General features: G+C 40.7%; 1 protein-coding gene across 8 annotated transcripts in view; it reads left to right on the forward strand.

The window, feature by feature from the left end:
- The window catches only part of ESRRG (estrogen related receptor gamma), a 114,846-nt gene that overhangs the window by 22,439 nt on the left and 74,597 nt on the right, over positions 1 to 17,810 (forward strand). For all 8 annotated transcript variants that reach the window (XM_053458692.1, XM_053458693.1, XM_053458695.1 and 5 more), the window contains one exon: positions 13,941 to 14,353. In XM_053458692.1, the coding sequence (XP_053314667.1) occupies positions 13,941 to 14,353 (413 nt within the window). The remainder of the gene's footprint in view (positions 1 to 13,940; positions 14,354 to 17,810) is intronic.

Here is a 17,810-nt window from a genome sequence, read left to right on the forward strand (position 1 = left end):
CATGTGTGACCCCTCATTTAACCCCTGCTGTGTCTGATACATAAGCAAAACATTGGTTCTGGCACTGAAAGGTGATTACATATAAATTTAATTAAGTAAAGAGTCAAGACGCTTTATTCTGCATTTTCGTTGAATGTGTAAGCGCAGCGAACAGTAGTTGCCTCTGATTAGTTGGTAACACAGTTGAAGTGGATATATCTACACATACGCTAACGTGCATAGGTTTGGGGTCTCTTAGAAATGTTCTTGTTTTTGAAAGAAAAAGTAAACTTTGTCCTTTAAAATAACATGAAATGGATCAGAAATTCAGCGCAGACGGGGTTAATGTTGTAAATGACTATTGTAGCTGATTTTTAATGGAATCTCTTCATAGGCGTACAGAGAACCTTTATCACTCCCATCACTCCTGTGTTCCAATGGCCCTTTATCACTCCCATCACTCCTGTGTTCCAATGGCCCTTTATCACTCCCATCACTCCTGTGTTCCAATGGCCCTTTATCACTCCCATCACTCCTGTGTTCCAATGGCACGTTCATATTTGATCGTTAGAAACCCTTTTACAATTATGTTACAGCTAGAAATGTCCTTGTTTCCCATGAAAACAGTAAAAACGGAACTTGTGATATATATATATATATATGGATTATAGATATATAAATATATAAATAAAATATATATATATATATATGCACAGGCTCATCAGCGCGTCTCTTGGACTAGGAGGAGAAATCATAATTTTATAAGATGGAATGAATTCGTTAAAAGGTGGCAGAGTATAATGCATTTGTCAGCCTACTTTTAAATCTACAGAAGACGGCTTAAAAACACAGCCGCTTGGCGACTTCTATAAGATTTGCACAAATTTCAGCTGCAGCCTTCAAAAGGGATTTGAGTGGATTGGATTTTTTAAGGTTAGCTCATGTCAAACCTATTAAGTTCAATTCACATGCAAAATCCTTTTTAGGTCTCTTTTTTTTTCCGTTTCTTCTTTTTTTTTTCTTATTTAAGCCAATAAGGCCCTGGGAGTTATTAAAGCCCTACAATGTACTAGGAAATGCAAGGAACAGACCCCTTTTATGCATTGGAGATAACAATTATCTGTTGTTAGGAAATGCTATGGAAATATTTTTCATTCTTTCGCAATAGATTAAGATTAAACCAGTGTCAACTAGAGAAAAAAAAAAAAAAGGATAAAATTATATATATATATATATATATATATATGTAGAGTGTGTTTTATATATATATATATATATATATATATATATATATATTTTTTTTTTTTATCTAAAGGAAGTATGAATATATATTTTTCTGATTCCATAAGAGGGAGTTTAATTGAATTTGTGACATATGGAAGTCCCAAAACCTTATATTCTAATAAATACTACCTAGGTTGTATTAAGTTAACTGTATAACTATTTTTTTTTATATCATGCCATTTTTAATATTTTATTTTTGTATAAAACTTGGCATTCGGTAAGAAGCAGCCCAAAATGTGTTCTATATCTATAAGGCTTGCCACCATGGGGTTAATATATAAAGTCATGCACCACTTTGGCCCTTTTTTGCCCTCGTTTTCCTGTTTTTGTACCTGTGACATCTTTTCTCAATGTTCTTTGAAGCCTTTGTTACAAACATTCGGTGCCGAGCGGACATGGTGTGTCCCTTGAAGTATAAGCTAGTAAGATCCCATTAGTCAAGGGACAATGCCTGTGAGCCATAGATTTCTTAATACCGCCTGTCCATTTGCCCACTGGACCGAGGATGTATCAGAGCTCCAGCAGTCTCACAAAATATGAAAGGAGAATTCCCGTCCTATCTGTCTGCTCCATGGAGGTTCTGAAGACCTCAGAATTGCTTGGCAGAACCTTCTTCAGTCTTCCCGACCACAAATGGTGCCTCAGGTGATGTTTTGACATCATCTTGGGTTTCACCCATCAACATCTTTTTGCACATGCACAGTACCTGATACGGGGCCTTGAGGATACAAAGTTGCCAGAAGTCCCAATAATCAGACACTGGCAGCTGGCTTCTGGGACAGTCCAGGCTAATTCAGGACTTTTGGGAGCTATGACCGTCCCGACTAGGCCTGGTGAGCGGGGTTTTAAGCAGGAACATGTCTGTCGCTGTGTTAGCGGGCCGGAGACTCTGCCTTTAATCGAGAGGAACGTGTACGCCGACTGTCACCTCTATCATTTTCCTTTTCCGCCATAAAATAAAAGCTGATAAATCACACCTTCACTTTTTAACGTGTGATTTTTGTGCACCTTAAGGCACTTTAGCCTTTAGGACGTTTCTGTCCGCGTTTCTATCAAGAGTCCCATCACAAGTCACATCCTATTAGAATTGAACATTTTTTCAAGCATACATTTTAATCTTTTTACACGAATGTGTTTGGAAAGCAGTGGAAAAAGTCATTTGATAAAGTGGTTTATGGTTATCTTTCAATACGGTCTTACTGCGGTACCTACAATGTGTAGCAAGTACGTCTCTATACCATAGGCTTATTGTAGTCTCAAAAGCTTGCAATTTAATGCCATAAAAGTATCATCTTTACCAGCTTTGCTTATTGGTGTATTTGTCATAAAAATAGAAAGCATAGAAGTAAGCCCTTTGTACAGCGCTGCAGAATATGATGGTGTTATATAAAACGATAAGTAATAATAAGCAACATATAACATGCGTAAAAATGGCTTTTATCCAATAGCGTGGCATATGTTAAAATCCTAGAAAGAGATACTTTTTTATGGTTCGGTTCTGATCCTTTTTTGATCCTTCTTACATTTTGGGGGGTGCGGAGTGGAAGCCTGTTTAGCGTAGGCTAGTATCTCTTATGTGACCTGCCCCACATTATACTGTATTATGTCTAATGCAATTAAAGTCCGTCACTAACGAGCAGCAACAATAGCTGGATATCATAACATGAGGTCATCATCTACAACTAGGGGGTCAACGTCTTAGATCTAATGTAAAGGAGTTTTATTTTACCAATAAGCGTGTAGATAAGTGGAACAGCCACCCAATAGAGGCCATAGAGGTTAATACAGTGAGGGGATTAAACATGCATGGGACGGGCATATGGCTTCCGAATCTAAGACGAGACCGACGATTGATTAAGGTCTCTACATCAGTGCAGACTAGATGGGGCCGAATGGTTCTATGTTTCTAACCAAGCTGTCCTCCTGTCACTCCTCTCCTTGGACATGGGGGCTCACCTAGCTATAGTGAATGTATATTGAATGTGTATGTCTGCATGTGGGAATCTGATTAAAGTATTCCTAGTGTGGCTGTAGACAGGTTTAGTTGAATGGTTGCCCTGGTTATGGTTCCATCACTAGCGGAACTTGCTGCCTTCTGTAGGGTTCTAGGAGGGAGAGGTTGGATGGACTTCATTTGTATAAACCCCTATCTAAGGCATAAATACTGGGGATTCCGTCACACTACACGGCCATTCATTGCTTAACCCGCCACTACGTCAGAGTACTGCGTCCGCGCTGAAGTCTTGCTTTGCTTTGCGTGCTTATTGGTCATCATTTTTCTAGCAGGAACCTGAATTTTTATCCCTTTTATGCTTTTTATGTTGTCCGCTCCTCTGTCTTTGTATATTTTTTGTGCTTATATTAAAACCTCTACCTATCTCTCCATGGAGCTATTTAACGGCTGAATATATGAGCTATTTAATGGCTGAATATATATGTTTTTACAATGGGGCCTTCCATCTAGATCTTAACATTCTCTGTGATCAGCGAGCTCGCCCCTCTGTATCCTCACAAGCTAGAGCTGCTGATCTTGGGAATATCATCGCAATAAACCGGACGCCTTGTCACACGTTATCGGTGTGAGTGTCTGTTGTTCTAATCAGACATGAAAAAGTATTTCTCCTTAAATGCAACATAGTATCAAAAACACTGAATTCTGGATTTCTTTGAGTCTTTATTTTATTATGGGATGGATATTTTAAAACCGGCAGCGCTTGAGGAACCGGCGCTCAGTTTCACTTAAAGCCCGTGCTCTTACTAAAGGTAGTGGGAGAATTAGTATTACAGAACTAAACCAGATTAGGGCGAATGTGAATTAGATTTGGTAACAGATGGTGCGCTGGAAATTAAAGGTGCTTTGCGAATAGAAGCGACAGCAGCCTGCATTCTCTCTCCCTCTCTCTCTCTCTCTGTCTTTCTTTCATGCTCTTGATAGACGAGTATAAATCACAACAATCCCGTCTTGACAGCCAATTTCAAGAATTTGATCTGGTTAAAGACATGGCGTTCCCGATTCGCCGGCTGCGGCCGGTGATCCTGTTTTTTTCTCTCTCCCCCTCATGGTACCTTGTCATCTTTAGAAGAGCGCAGTCACCTGCCTTTCCCTAATGGCATTTTCTCTAATTACACTTTTTAGCTCTTTAGTGCCATTACTTTGCTACACAGACACATATTTATATTTCTTTTAGCGGAAATTTTCCTTTTTTTCCCCATTAAATAGCCAAGTTATTTTTTTCTGTGTTTCTTCGGAGGTCAGATGGCCTCTATCCATTGTACAGCGCTACGGAATTTGATGGCGCTATATAAAATAATAAATAATAATAATAAGGTTGAGTTGGGCATAGCTAGGACTTTATACGTCTCCATTGGCAGATGGAGTCATTAGTCGGAGGTGAAAATGATGCATTATACAGGTTCAGCTCGTGCCCTTGCCGTAAAAACCCTTTTTTTGGTGTATTGTAATGACGCAAAGTGGGTGGGGTCAGTAGCTCCACCCACTCCACTCCACGCTGTCCCCTTTTCCATATGGCGTTGTTATGCATAGACGCGTATTTTGGTTTTCGTATTACGTTGTGTGGACACTAGGCCTGCAGTGGAGAAAGAATAATACTTTGTTTAAGTCCAGCTTTTGTTTACCAGTTTTTGGGGTAAAAACAAATTGAAACGTTATCCCGGACAGGTGCCGCGGCCCCGCCGTGGGACACAGTGCTCGCTCTGTCGGGGCAGCCATCTTTCATCAGCATCGCCTTTCATTCCTCGCACCAGACGCCTTGCTGGTGCTGTTTACTGTAAAGTGTTTGGCTGATGTAAAGGTCCGAACAGTTGTGACCCCTGTAACCTGTTTATACAGCGGCAGACGTCGGGTAAAACTAAGCCGTTGTCTTCTTTTCGAAAAGTTGAATTAACCAATTGGCGGAACCAAGAGTCCACCTGCTCCTTGTCTATATTGCATTCTAGAGCAGAAAGAGGCATTGTCTAGCACTCCAGCTGTCGTGCACTCCAGTTCCCATCATCCTTGCAGCTAAACACAGAAACGTAGAATGTGACGGCAGATCAGACCCATGTGGCCTGTCTAATCTCCCTGATGTGATGTCAAACCTTAATCAGCCCTTTGACTTGCCTCAGATTCAGGAGTTCTCTTACTGTGTTAAACTCTACCACTTCAGCTGGGAAGCTGCTTCACTTATCTACCATAAATCCAAACTTAGTATTGTTGTCGTGATCTACAAACCTCCTTACCCAAGCCACATATTCCCACTTGATTGTAAGTAATAGCCCCACGTACGGCACGTCTCGGACTAGTACACCCCTTAATGTCCAAAGTCCGGCTAGGAAAGCCCCATATTTACTGTATCACGCAACCAGCTGCTTATTCACCACATTTCATTCTAGATTTTTCTGGATAAATGTGTGACGCCACTAAAGCCACATTCTTATTTTTCTAGAAGTATTTGATCCGGCAGTGCCCGAGTAATACTTCTTCTTCTTTTCTTCATTCTTACACTCAAACATTTTTCCCCAAGCCCCGTCAATGTTGATGGAGATATCTTTGTATCCATATATGATTTTTTTTAAAATATGAAATTTTTTCACCAATATTGGTTATTTCCATTACATGGCGGTGCAGTAGATGGAAATCCGTGGGCACGCAGTTCATAAAACATAGAACGCAAACGATAATATTGACGGTAATACATTCATTGACAGCTCAAGGCTCGAGGGTTAACCCGCTAACCTGCCTCGCTGTGATTTTCTCGGTATTATGATTAATGAAGAGGTTTTCTACAAGGAGTTTCAGGCAAAGGTTCTCCGAAGGGTCTTTAATCTGCAGAGCTAAAAACAAGACACTTTGGTAACTCCGCATAAAGATAAAAGGTTAAGAATGACAACTTACTACAGTGAATTCAAATACAATTAGGCAGCCGCTTTGTTTGTCAACTGGAGTCCTCTCTAACATATGCCGCGATGCTGCAACAAAGTAGCGGAGAGGAGGCCGTCGGAAGGAGGAAAAGAGCTTTCAAGGAGGCAACTAACAGTTGGTGGATATGATGCTTCCCACTGGCAATCAAATCAAATGTGGTAACAACTCTCTGGCGCCCCGCTGTTAGCTGCCAGCACGCGGCACCACTCTGGGACAAACATTCACTTAAACACTGATTGTGGAGAAACGTCATTTTCCAACTTGCGGAAAGAGAGAGAAAAGAAAACAGGAAAAAAAAAACCAAAAAAACAATAACTCTAGAGACCGCTTCTCCTGCAAGACCTGTGACCTCTTCCCCGTTACTGTTCCAGGTAGAAAGATACATTACTTTGCAGGTAGATAAATGGAACAGCCTCCCAGCAGAAGCGGTCGATGCTAATACAGTGGTACTGGAATACAGTGGAATCTCTACATACAGTATATATTTACACAGTATATATATATATATATCTATATATATCTATATATATAGATATATATAGATATATATATCTATATATGGCCCGCGCACTGGAATTGAAAACCTTTGAGTGGCAGGGAATGCAGCGAGCAGAGGGTTAAATTGTTACTCAATTTGCGCTGTAAAGAATAAACCCCTGATTTATAGCCTTTTAAAAAGCTACATTTCTTTTAACGGATTTTATATATTAATATTCTCATTGTAACGTGTTGGTCCATAATTAAAAGAATTGTGATATATTGCAGTAATATAAAGTATATTTAACATCTAAAGGCGCCGGAGTTCCGCTTGTCCTATTTTATTTACTATTTTTTTTAATACACATTTTTGCTAAAAACAGATATTTAGCAAGATAGAACTTTCTGAAAAATATTACTTATTAGAAATTCTTAATTCTTAATGTTTTTTTTCCTAAGAATGCTACAGTTTAGCAATATATTCTTACTATAGGGAGAGGTATTAGCAGTAGATAGAGGAAAGTGCTCTCGCCGTTGTACAGAGCAAAGGTGAGACTTAACTTGGAGTATTGTGTACACTATTGGAAGGATATAGAGATATCACTTTACTGAAAGGGTAGTGGATGCATGGAGTAGCCTTCCAGCAGAAATGGTAGACGTTAATACAGTGAAGGAGTTTAAGCAAGCACGGGATAGGCATGAGGCTAAGCTACATATAAAGTAAGGCCAGGGACTAAGGAAAGTATTTAGAGTTTGGGCAGACCTGATGGGCAAATCAATCAATAAATTATATATATAGATATATATTTACATCAGTGGTTACTTGTTGAGGGACTTTACATCCTAAATATTGATAATTTACTGTCCATTATTATTAAATATATTATTTAATTCAGAGTATTATATATATATATATATATATACTGTATATATTTAAAAACATACATGTGAATGATGTTCCTTCATAACGAAGAAAGCCCCTGAATCCCGTAGGGACGTAAAGCCAGCCTCCGCTGCGGCCAAACCTCTAACCCCGTCCTTGGACCATATTTTTTCCTTTATAATTTATTGTGTAATTTTGTTAATGTTCTGCACGCATATTGACTATGGTAACCCGCAGAGTGCTCTTCATGCTTTCTCCAACATGAGGTCCACCCCTGTGCGGGTTTCATCCATACGTGCAGCGTAAGCATTAGTGGAACTAGATCGCGGAGGGTCTAAAATAGTTTGGGGTCTCCTTCCGTTTGCCGTTTACCTGACCACCTAATGGGGGGGCATTAGGGGTATTTATCCCCGGTGATCGTATCTTATAACACCCTGCAGGTACACATGTATGTTGACTTGGGATACTAGGTGATGATGTCCATACCAGGGAACTTTTAGGCTCCAGCTACCTGGAGCCCCCCCATGCAGGATGCGGCTAGGCCTATCAGTGGCTGCCGCTGTGTCACATGACAATTAAGTGTTCCCAGAGAAAAATGACTAATGAGGCAAATTTGGTTTAATTAAACAGTTTTACCTAGGAAGGGTTCAGGCATTCTGAGAAAGGGAGAGTGAGCGAGAGACGGAGAATCAGAGAGCCACCGGCCGGGCTTCTAATTGAAATATTTCGCCAGTCCCTTTTCTCCCGTACATATAACCCTTATAAACCTTTCCTGCTGGATACACTTATTTTCTGTGTATTAATAATCCCGTAGCACACGGCAACGACTGTAAATCCAACGAGCCCCCGGACTGAACGCCCCGGCTAAGGAAGGCTCTTTAAAATATGTCACGGTGCTATTGATTAAATAGAAGCACTTTGTTTTATACACGTGTGCCTCCCCTGTTAGTACATCTCTCCTCGGTAATCAGAATGATAGCCGTCACCATGAAATGTCGCCGGCCGCCACCGAAGTACCCTCATAAGAATTGATTGGGTCTTGGCACTAAAGGAGGGCTTGCGCTCTTTGATGCCAAACATGGACACACTATAAATGATTAAAATTAGCTTTTTTAAGCACATTATCTGCCCATGGAACGTAGATTTTCTTTTTATTCGGCAGGAGCTGGCGTGAAAATCCTGGCTTTAACAGGGGATTGGATGTGTAAAGGCAGAGCGGTATGCAGAAGAGCGTATCTGTATTGACACAGAGTTATAATTCATCTAATGATGGTATTGATGTTTTCCATTCAGATTTCCAGCTTTCAGTATGACAGCCTATAGACCATAAACAAGGCAATACTTATGAGCAGCCTCGGCCCAGATTGAATAATGAGACGGGGATAAACGGCTCTGGCTGAGTAGCTGGACTTTTAACCGTTTCATTCATATAAAAACAGAATTTTCTGTCCGATTCGGCCCCCTGTCTAGTCTGTCCGTTTAGAGACTCGGACGTTAATCAGTCCTTGGTCTCATCTTAGATTGAGGAGCCATATACCCGTCACTGTACCACTTCTGCTGGGAGGCTGTTCTACCTATCTAGCAGCCTCTCAATATAGATGGATAGAGAAATCAGTATCTCTAATGCTAAATTGATCAAGAGTTGGTCTGGCTTGTACCTCTTTTGAATAACCGGGACACGGGTTCACAAAGCTAAAAACCATATTCTTACCATACTGTGAAATAGAAGCATCATGGGAGTTGTAGTCCACAGCAGAGACCATGGGAAAGCTATACATTAAGGCTAGGCCGACATCAGCTGTCAAGATATTTTAGCACCGCAACCATCAGGACTCCCAGCCATGGGAATTTTTAGGTCACGTTGAACCCTGAAAACCTATAATTGACAAGTATTTCATTTTTTGGCTTAAAGGTATTTTTTGTTCTTTTTTTCTTTTTATATATCGATAATACTATATCTACCATATTTTATTTGCGTCGCCCTTTTTTTAAAAAAATCTATCCTAAGGAGTATTAAAAAAAAAATGAAATTTCTTTTAAGCCATAATTTCTCCCTTTCTTCACTGCCCTCTTCTGGCATTTAAACAGTTAATCTCGCTCATTAGTTATATCTAGTATTACCCAATCCTTCGAAAGAGAAAAAAAAAAACCTGTTGATTCCGTTAGCGGGATTCCGCAGCCAATCTTAAGGAGCGGATGACTTAACTCTTTCAGTCTATTCGAAAAAAAGGATCCCTTTAATAAAAAAACAAAAACAAATAAATAATAATAAAAAAAATATAAAAAAAAAAATTCATGTTTCCATCAGTTAACCAGGCGATCCTTGAGTGATGTCTTTTTAAAAAAAAAATAAATAAAAATAAGTAAAAAATGTAAATAAAAAAACATAAAAATAAGAAAAAGTGTCTTTTTGAGCACCTTGTTCGAACTAAGCTGCCGCACCTTAATGCAGTGATGATATGTTAGAAGCAGCGGTTGTCAAAACATCCTATTACTGTGATGCCGTAATGACACCCTGTCTGTGTAAAGTAGTCATGTTTTCCGAAATCGCACGTTGCACTGTTGATTTCTGACATGACACTTCATTCATTCCGTTTCCCTTTTTCCACCCCATTCTTTTTTTTTTGTACAATAGCAGCTGGTGCCTGTTTTTCTACTAAGTGATGTATTTTTTTTTTTTGCCACTTAGGGAGAGTGCAATTAATTGAAGCAGAAAGCCCGCTCCCGGGAAAGTAGCAGCCACGAGCGGAATATCTCTGAAATGCGCCATTGTTTCTCCGTTGTCATTAACCCTTTGTGGAGAAACAGGCAGCAACCCTGGCATTACGGAGAAATTGTTTGCATTGCCGCCCCACGGCACCAGCGTAGTTAAAGGACAGCACATACTAAAGCACCCAATAGACATATAGATGGGCTGGGTATCAAGAGGAGGTTTTGGTGCAAAAGTGGTGCAATCACCATAGCAACTGTAGCTCCTTTTTAAACTGGTTAATTGTTTCTCTGGAAAGTCTTGGCAGAGAGGGAGCGTCATCATTTTCTGCATTTTAGATTAAAGTCGTACATCCAATTTTATTATAGTTATTGTAGTTTTGAACAGGATTTTTACCCATTCAAATGTGATTGCTAGCTCTTTGAAACAGACTAGGCAAAGGCCAACCAAGTAGATCTGCGCCAGACAGCTTGCAATCTTTTTAGGTTTTCTCCTGCTCCAATCTTAAAAGGGAAAGATCAGGATGTAAAAAGCACATATTTTGTCCCACTTTGAGTCCGGTGCCCATTACTTTTAAACCAAATATCTCCATTCGGAGTTTAGTTAATACTGTCTTTGCTCAGGGTATGACACTACTGAGTATGTTTAACTGAGGGGGTGGTAGATAAGTGGGAAAGGCTCCCAGCAAAAGTGGTAGAGGCTAACACGGTAAGGGAATTTAAACATGCATGGCTCCTGAATCTAAGATGAGACCAAGGACCAGTGGGCAGACTAGACGGGCCGAATGGGGCCGATCCGCCATCAAACGTTTAAAACTAAGTCTCACTGAATATCTGCACTTTTAGCACAAAGCAGAACCGACCTTTTTTTTATTATTAAACATAGATAAAGCCATCATCTTAAAAATGGCTTCTTTTTGACAAAAAAAAAAGAAATTCTTTTGAAATAGAGCCATATTCACTCGAGTTAATGCAAATTTTAGTGGCTTCAATTTTAAATTGAAGAAGGGGCCGCGATAAAACCCACTGTCTGACAGTTGGATTTATAGATAATGGTGGATATTTCCGTCCTTGAATAAAAAGGCAGCAAAGTTTCTTTTTTCTTTTTTTTTCCTCCCCGAAGAAGAATGGCAATTTAGTATCATCTTTGTTGATAGTAATAGAATAATATCTGTGAGGTCTTTAGCTTAATGAACTCCGTTAGTAATTAGCAGCACGCCCTATCCTCCAACGCTTGTTTTCCGGCATGACTCCAGAGAGCACACGCTACTACAATGCCTTTCCGTGATGTTCGACGGAATTAGTGAAATCGGGGCAAAATGATAGCTCATACTGTGGATATCAATAGAGTTCCGTTATTTCAATCTACATAGCCTCGTGCAAATGTTCTTCCATCTGACAGATGGTTAAATCTCTGTAGGACGCGTTCATTAGACGAAACTCCGGCTTTTAGTTGGCGTGAAAAGGAAAGAAAACTGAAACGCGTACGCTGGGGTTCAAAAGTTTGGGGTCACGTAGAAATGTCCTTGGTTTTGAAAGGAAAGCACGTATTGTCCATTAAAATAACATGAAATGGATCAGAAATCCAGCGCAGACGGGGTTAATGTTGTAAATGACTATTGTAGCTGAAAACGGCTGATTTTTAGTGGAATCTCTTCATAGGCCCTTTATCACTCCCATCACTCCTGTGTTCCAATGGCCCTTTATCACTCCCATCACTCCTGTGTTCCAATGACCCTTTATCACTCCCATCACTCCTGTGTTCCAATGGCCCCTTACCACTTGCCGGGGATGGCCCTATACAACAAACTCCCCTCTTAGTGAATAAACCTCATTCAAGTGGTTTGTCAGCTAGAACTCCCACAATCCACTGCCAGATAAACAAGAAGGAGGCAGCTTTATGGGGTATCAGCATTAACGAACGGGGTATTCTGGGGTGGTCACCATAGAAATAAAATTTAGCACCTTGCTGTGGAAGTTCTAACACAATAATTAAGGTTCAGAACACAAGTTGATGATAAAAAGCGTTCTCCTTGAGTAAGATTTGATGAATATGTTTCTAATTGAAGCAAAAACGGCCATTTTGTGGTCGGGACTTAAGAGGTGAAGGACGATGAGGTAGCCGTAATCTGATTGGACAAGCCAACAGTAGCCGTTACTGGGGCAAGAGAGGGAAAAAAAGATCTTGCCGTCATTACAAAGAACGAATGTGCAATTTCTGGCATGAGGCTCGATCCGAAGGAATGTTTTAATCATGGCCGCTCTAAGAATCCGGGGCGAGGAGAGAGGAAAAAGCGAGCATGTTTTAGTATCCTAATAACTCCTTACGGCAGCCTCAGATCATAATGTATGTGAGAGCCGTCCGCTAATTATATGGTAATAAGTGGTTTTGTAAGTGCTCTAAATTAAAAGGATTTCACAGAGCTGCTGTAAGTCAGAGCCGAGGCGCTTTCCTTCAGACGTTGGCTTCGGCCTTTAGTGCACGGAAAGTTTGTGTTAATTACATAGAAAGTTAATAATCACGAGTGCAGACAGAGGGGAATCGGAGCATTTGTATGTTTCGGGAATTCTGTTTTGCTTGAATTCTGCCAGGAATCACTTATTTGGCTTAAAGGTTGCCCTTTTTTTAAGGCAATGCTATATTACCACTACTTCATTGGGCATTCTGCTCCCACCTTGGGCAACTAACTTCTAGCTTTGTCCAGGCTGCCCCCACTTAAACCAGGATATTCTTACCTAGGCTAGGTAACTACAACTTAGTCCAGGCGTCTTTCACATAGACTAGGTTACTATGATTTACGCCAGGCTACTTCCATGTAGGCTAAGTTACTAAAACTTAGGCAAGGGTACACCTCCATAGGCTAGGTTAGAACGACTAAGGCCAGGCTACTTCCACATTGGCTCAGCTACGACAAGTTAGGCCAGGATAATCCTACTTTTGACAAGTGTAACCCAATTTAGGCCAGAGTATGGAAGGCTTAAAAAGATTTGTAAAACAGTAATAATCAGAGTTTGCATGCTGGGTACTTCTGTCATCAAACCCTCGAGCAAAAATGTACGATTCGCCAAAGGGGTGTATTTACTAACATGAGATTTTGCAGCTGAACTAAACATGTCAGCTTTATCCGCACTTTGCATTATAACGGGTCAGCCGTAATGAGCTTCTTCTGCAGTAAGGGCTTTTCCAAATTCTAGGTTTTTTATTGTTTTCAGTATAATTGTTTGGCCTTTCAATATCCAAAAATGATTTTTAATTAGTTAAAAAATAGTTAGAAATTAAACTTCCAGTGTAAGAAGTCTAATTCTCTTTCCAATGCTCTTTGACAACATTAGGGTGCATTATAGCAGTTGTGGGTTTTGTTAAAATATATTTTTATTGCCAATCTCTATCTATAAAACAATTCTAAATGTATAACCGGTTTGCTATTGACAAGCAGTCTGCCTTTGGGGAAGGAGATTTGGGTTTTTTAAAGTTTTTGTTTACCGCCTGTCCATAACGCTGTTAAATCTCTGTCTCGGCTTAATGCTGATCACTTTCATGTACAACGAGCGGTATTGACAAACGAATGAATGATGTGCAGCCTTTAGTCCCTACAGAGCAATCTTAAACACAAGGAAGCTTTCATTTAATAAACGAAACCTTCTCTCTTTTTTTTCTCTCCCCGTGTCTCCCTTATTACTATGCAGGCTTCTCTGCAGAATGTCAAGCAAAGATCGCCACATTGATTCCAGCTGTTCGTCATACATCAAGACGGAACCTTCCAGCCCAGCATCCTTGACGGACAGCATCAACCACCACAGCCCAGGTGGATCGTCGGACGCCAGCGGGAGCTACAGTTCCACAATGAATGGCCACCAGAATGGGCTAGACTCTCCACCCCTGTACCCGGCCGCCGGTCTCGGTGGCAATGGCCCTGTTAGAAAAAGATACGACGATTGCTCCAGTACCATCGCCGAAGATTCTCAAACCAAGTGTGAATACATGCTAAACGCAATGCCCAAAAGACTGTGTCTGGTGTGCGGAGACATAGCGTCAGGTTACCACTATGGGGTGGCATCATGCGAGGCCTGTAAGGCTTTTTTCAAACGGACAATTCAAGGTTTGTGCGCCTTTATGATTTCTAGAAGATTGCCGTTTTTAAATTTATTGAGCCCTGGCACCTGTAAAAACCACAGGGACATCCACATAGATGGCCACTACACTACAAAGGTGGCTTTGTGATGCTTGGCCGAAGAGCCTGGTATTGTTATCAATTATTGATCAGATTAATGTATTATACATTATCGGGTTATCTATTTACCTTGTAGGACATTAGAATTCTGAATTACAACTTAAGAGAGACAAAAAAAGAAGCAAAATGGCCAATTTTGTGAATGCTACATTTTCCAAAAGGAAGACAGAGTAAACCAGTCAATCAGGTCAATCAGGAATGATGACTTCATATGCAATACTACACAATATATTTTGTCCTCTTCATTAAAAGTGATTAACACAAAAATGATTATTGCCATACTGATCGTGGATCGTAGAAGTTTGTTTCACCTTCCACAGGAATCCCCCCCTGTTACTAGACATGAGCAGTTTCAGAGAATGAACCCCTCTATTACAGATTTGGGCGGTTTCGGATAAATGCATTGTCCAGGCTACTTGGGACATAAAGTCCTATTGCGGGACTGTCCCGGGCGTTCCGGGACATGTGGTCACTCTTTTGGCATTTTGACCAAGGCCAACTAGAGCAGTTCTTGGGCAGTGGTAAATTTGGAGCAATTCTCATAGAAGTATCTAAATACATATTAAAGCGGGCATCACCCTAACATAGACCCGGGACCATGGATGTCTGCGGAATGTCTTTATGTTCCCATCACCTTCACACCCTGTTCACACAAACTGTTCAAATTATATTTATCCCCTGATTCCACCTGATTTCAGATCCCTTAGAATTGTCTCTGATTGCTTTCCAAGGTCTTTAAATTGACCCAAGGGTTCTTTGTAACGTCTTCTGGCATCTGCACCCTTTTGAACTTCACGGAACCTTTATCGTGAAATCTGTGTTTACGTATAAACTGTTCTTGGCAAGTCCGTAAATAAAGGAAGGCTGTAGTGTAAATACTGGAACTTTTCTTCTAGGAGTCATTCTGAAATAAAATGCCTGATTACTGTATTTACTCAAAGATAAGATCATTTTCCGAATTGAGATAAAATGCTCTGTTGACGCTTCATGAGACGAGACTAGCCGCGGCTTGCGGGCCTTATTTATGTAGACTTGGCTCCGTTTATAACTGGCACGTGCCACTTTCCTACTTAAAAGAAAATTAGACCTTGTACATGCAAAGATAACTTCTTATTCCATATCAGGAGCCGGCATAAAGTATGATAACTTCTACTCCTATCACAAGGAGCCATGCAGTTCTCGATGCCACGCCTGAAATGGTAGAGCCTAGAACGAGACGTTCTGGTGTAAAACAACTGGGCGTTTAATTCTTAATCTCTAGTCTAGTTCTTTCTAGAGCAGGATCCATCAGTCTCGTTATACAATCACAAAAAATAAGATTATTTTCAATTAATAAGTAATCAGTCCCGTGTCCCGTGCATGTTTAAATGCCCCTAGTGTATTTACCTCTGCCATTTCTGCTGGGACGCTTTTCCGCTCATCTACTACCCTCTCAGTACATTTAAACTTAATTTTTTTCAGGCAAGTACCATTAGTAAATGATCAGCTCTTCCCGCATGCCAGTAGCGTCTTAAAATTTAATGTGGATTTTTCAGTATCCCGTGGCCCCATCAGCACTACCTGCTAAGTGTCCCTATGTGGTCAGGACAGTCCCAACTGTAGGACTCATGTCAAGGAAAAGCTCGGTGGTCTTTCCTTCGGAGTAACCCCCCGGGGCTATCTACAACAGGCTGTGAATCCCCATCCCCTATGAACGCTAAAGTTTATGACATCGCTATTTTTAACCCTTTCAGTATCGGAAGTAACAGGATCACATCCCCGAGGGAGTTAACTATCCCCTCCCCTGCATAGGTAGTTTCTGTTCTCGCGGCTGTACAGCGCCTCTGACATTTCCGCGCGTAATGTTAATTTTACTAATCTCATTATGAGAACAATAACACGGCATATTTCACGCAGCTTTTAAAATACCACTTCAGCTGACAAATAGTGTAAGGAGCGCAGAGGAAACCGCGCTGAAATTAGCCGATCGGAGAACTCGCCGTTCGTACAATGAATGTGTTTATAATACGGCAGTAATGTTTCACGGCCGCGTGTCACCTATAATGGGGATACACATATTTATTGAAAAGTGGAATTGCTTGAATCAATTATTCCAATTATAACAATGCATCTTTTACGTTTTATAGCCCTAAATAAACCTGTTTATAGATTCCAATAAGCAGTATATGTGTAATAGAATCCTACAGTGTATACGATGGGCAATGGGATTATTCCTCCCCACTACCCTCCCCCCTATTAATTTGCTGATTATTCTTGGTTGGTTTTTCCCTCACCTGCTTGGCACCCAAGGCAGCTGCCTGGGTCACTTAAATTGTTGACCCTCCTAAAGGTGTTTTTTGACATTTTATGCTGAAACTTTCATAATTAAATACGGCATTTGCATCATCATGCCTGGTATTGTTATATGCCCTTTTTCTCAGGGACTGCTTGATTATCACATGACACAAAAGCAGGCTCTGATAGGTTATTGCCATAGAAATTTAAAAAAATCAACATCAGGCAGATGATGGTAGATAAATGGAACTGCCTCTCTGCAGAAGTGGTAGAGGCTAATACAGTGAGTGAATTTAAACATGCATGGTTTGAATAAATGAACCATGAAGGCATCCTTTCTCTTTTAAAGTATTCGCATGCGCGGAAATGGTGCGCTCACGTCCAATTCTAGCGTTTTAATTCGGATAGAAATATGCATCTAATCAGAGATGATTATAAGCCGTTGGGTTGCGCGGGATCCGGTATTCTGTCAGCCAGCTAGCTCTGAGATCCTAATCATATAAATTCCGATTTTTTTTTTAATTGCTTTAATGTTCTCGTCCGTCCCATTTACGAATCACGTTGGTTTGGTTCACTCCAGAGCGCTGTGGAAAGAGATCAGGAAATGAAACGAAAGCGAACGTTATCTGCCCAGTTAACCATCTGTCCTCTTTTAGCCTCATCTGCACAGCCAAACGTTTCCGTGCCATATCAAGGGAAAACTTGGCTATCAGGGTCTGGGAAACAAACATGAGTGAAACGCATGGGAAAGCAGGACAGGTAATGGCTGAAGAGGAAGAATGTTTCAGTTTATAAAAAAAAGGAGCCCCCCCCCCGAACAATGAATGCAAATGAAAGTAATTTGTAGGTACTTTCATCTGTATTTATTTAAGATAGGAAAAAAATACCTTAGGGAGAAGCTGCAGCTGCCTCTTCAGTGGTCTGACATCTCAAACCACAGGAAAAGCAGGAAAGCCCTCCCACGCACTGCTGTTAAACCCCACCCTCGCGGAGCCAGCTCTGGAGCTGACTGGGGGTAAGCAAATCTTTGGCATATAGCTGGGGGGAAGGG

This window comes from Spea bombifrons, chromosome 3, assembly GCF_027358695.1.
Source record: "Spea bombifrons isolate aSpeBom1 chromosome 3, aSpeBom1.2.pri, whole genome shotgun sequence".
Classification (NCBI taxonomy): domain Eukaryota; kingdom Metazoa; phylum Chordata; class Amphibia; order Anura; family Pelobatidae; genus Spea; species Spea bombifrons.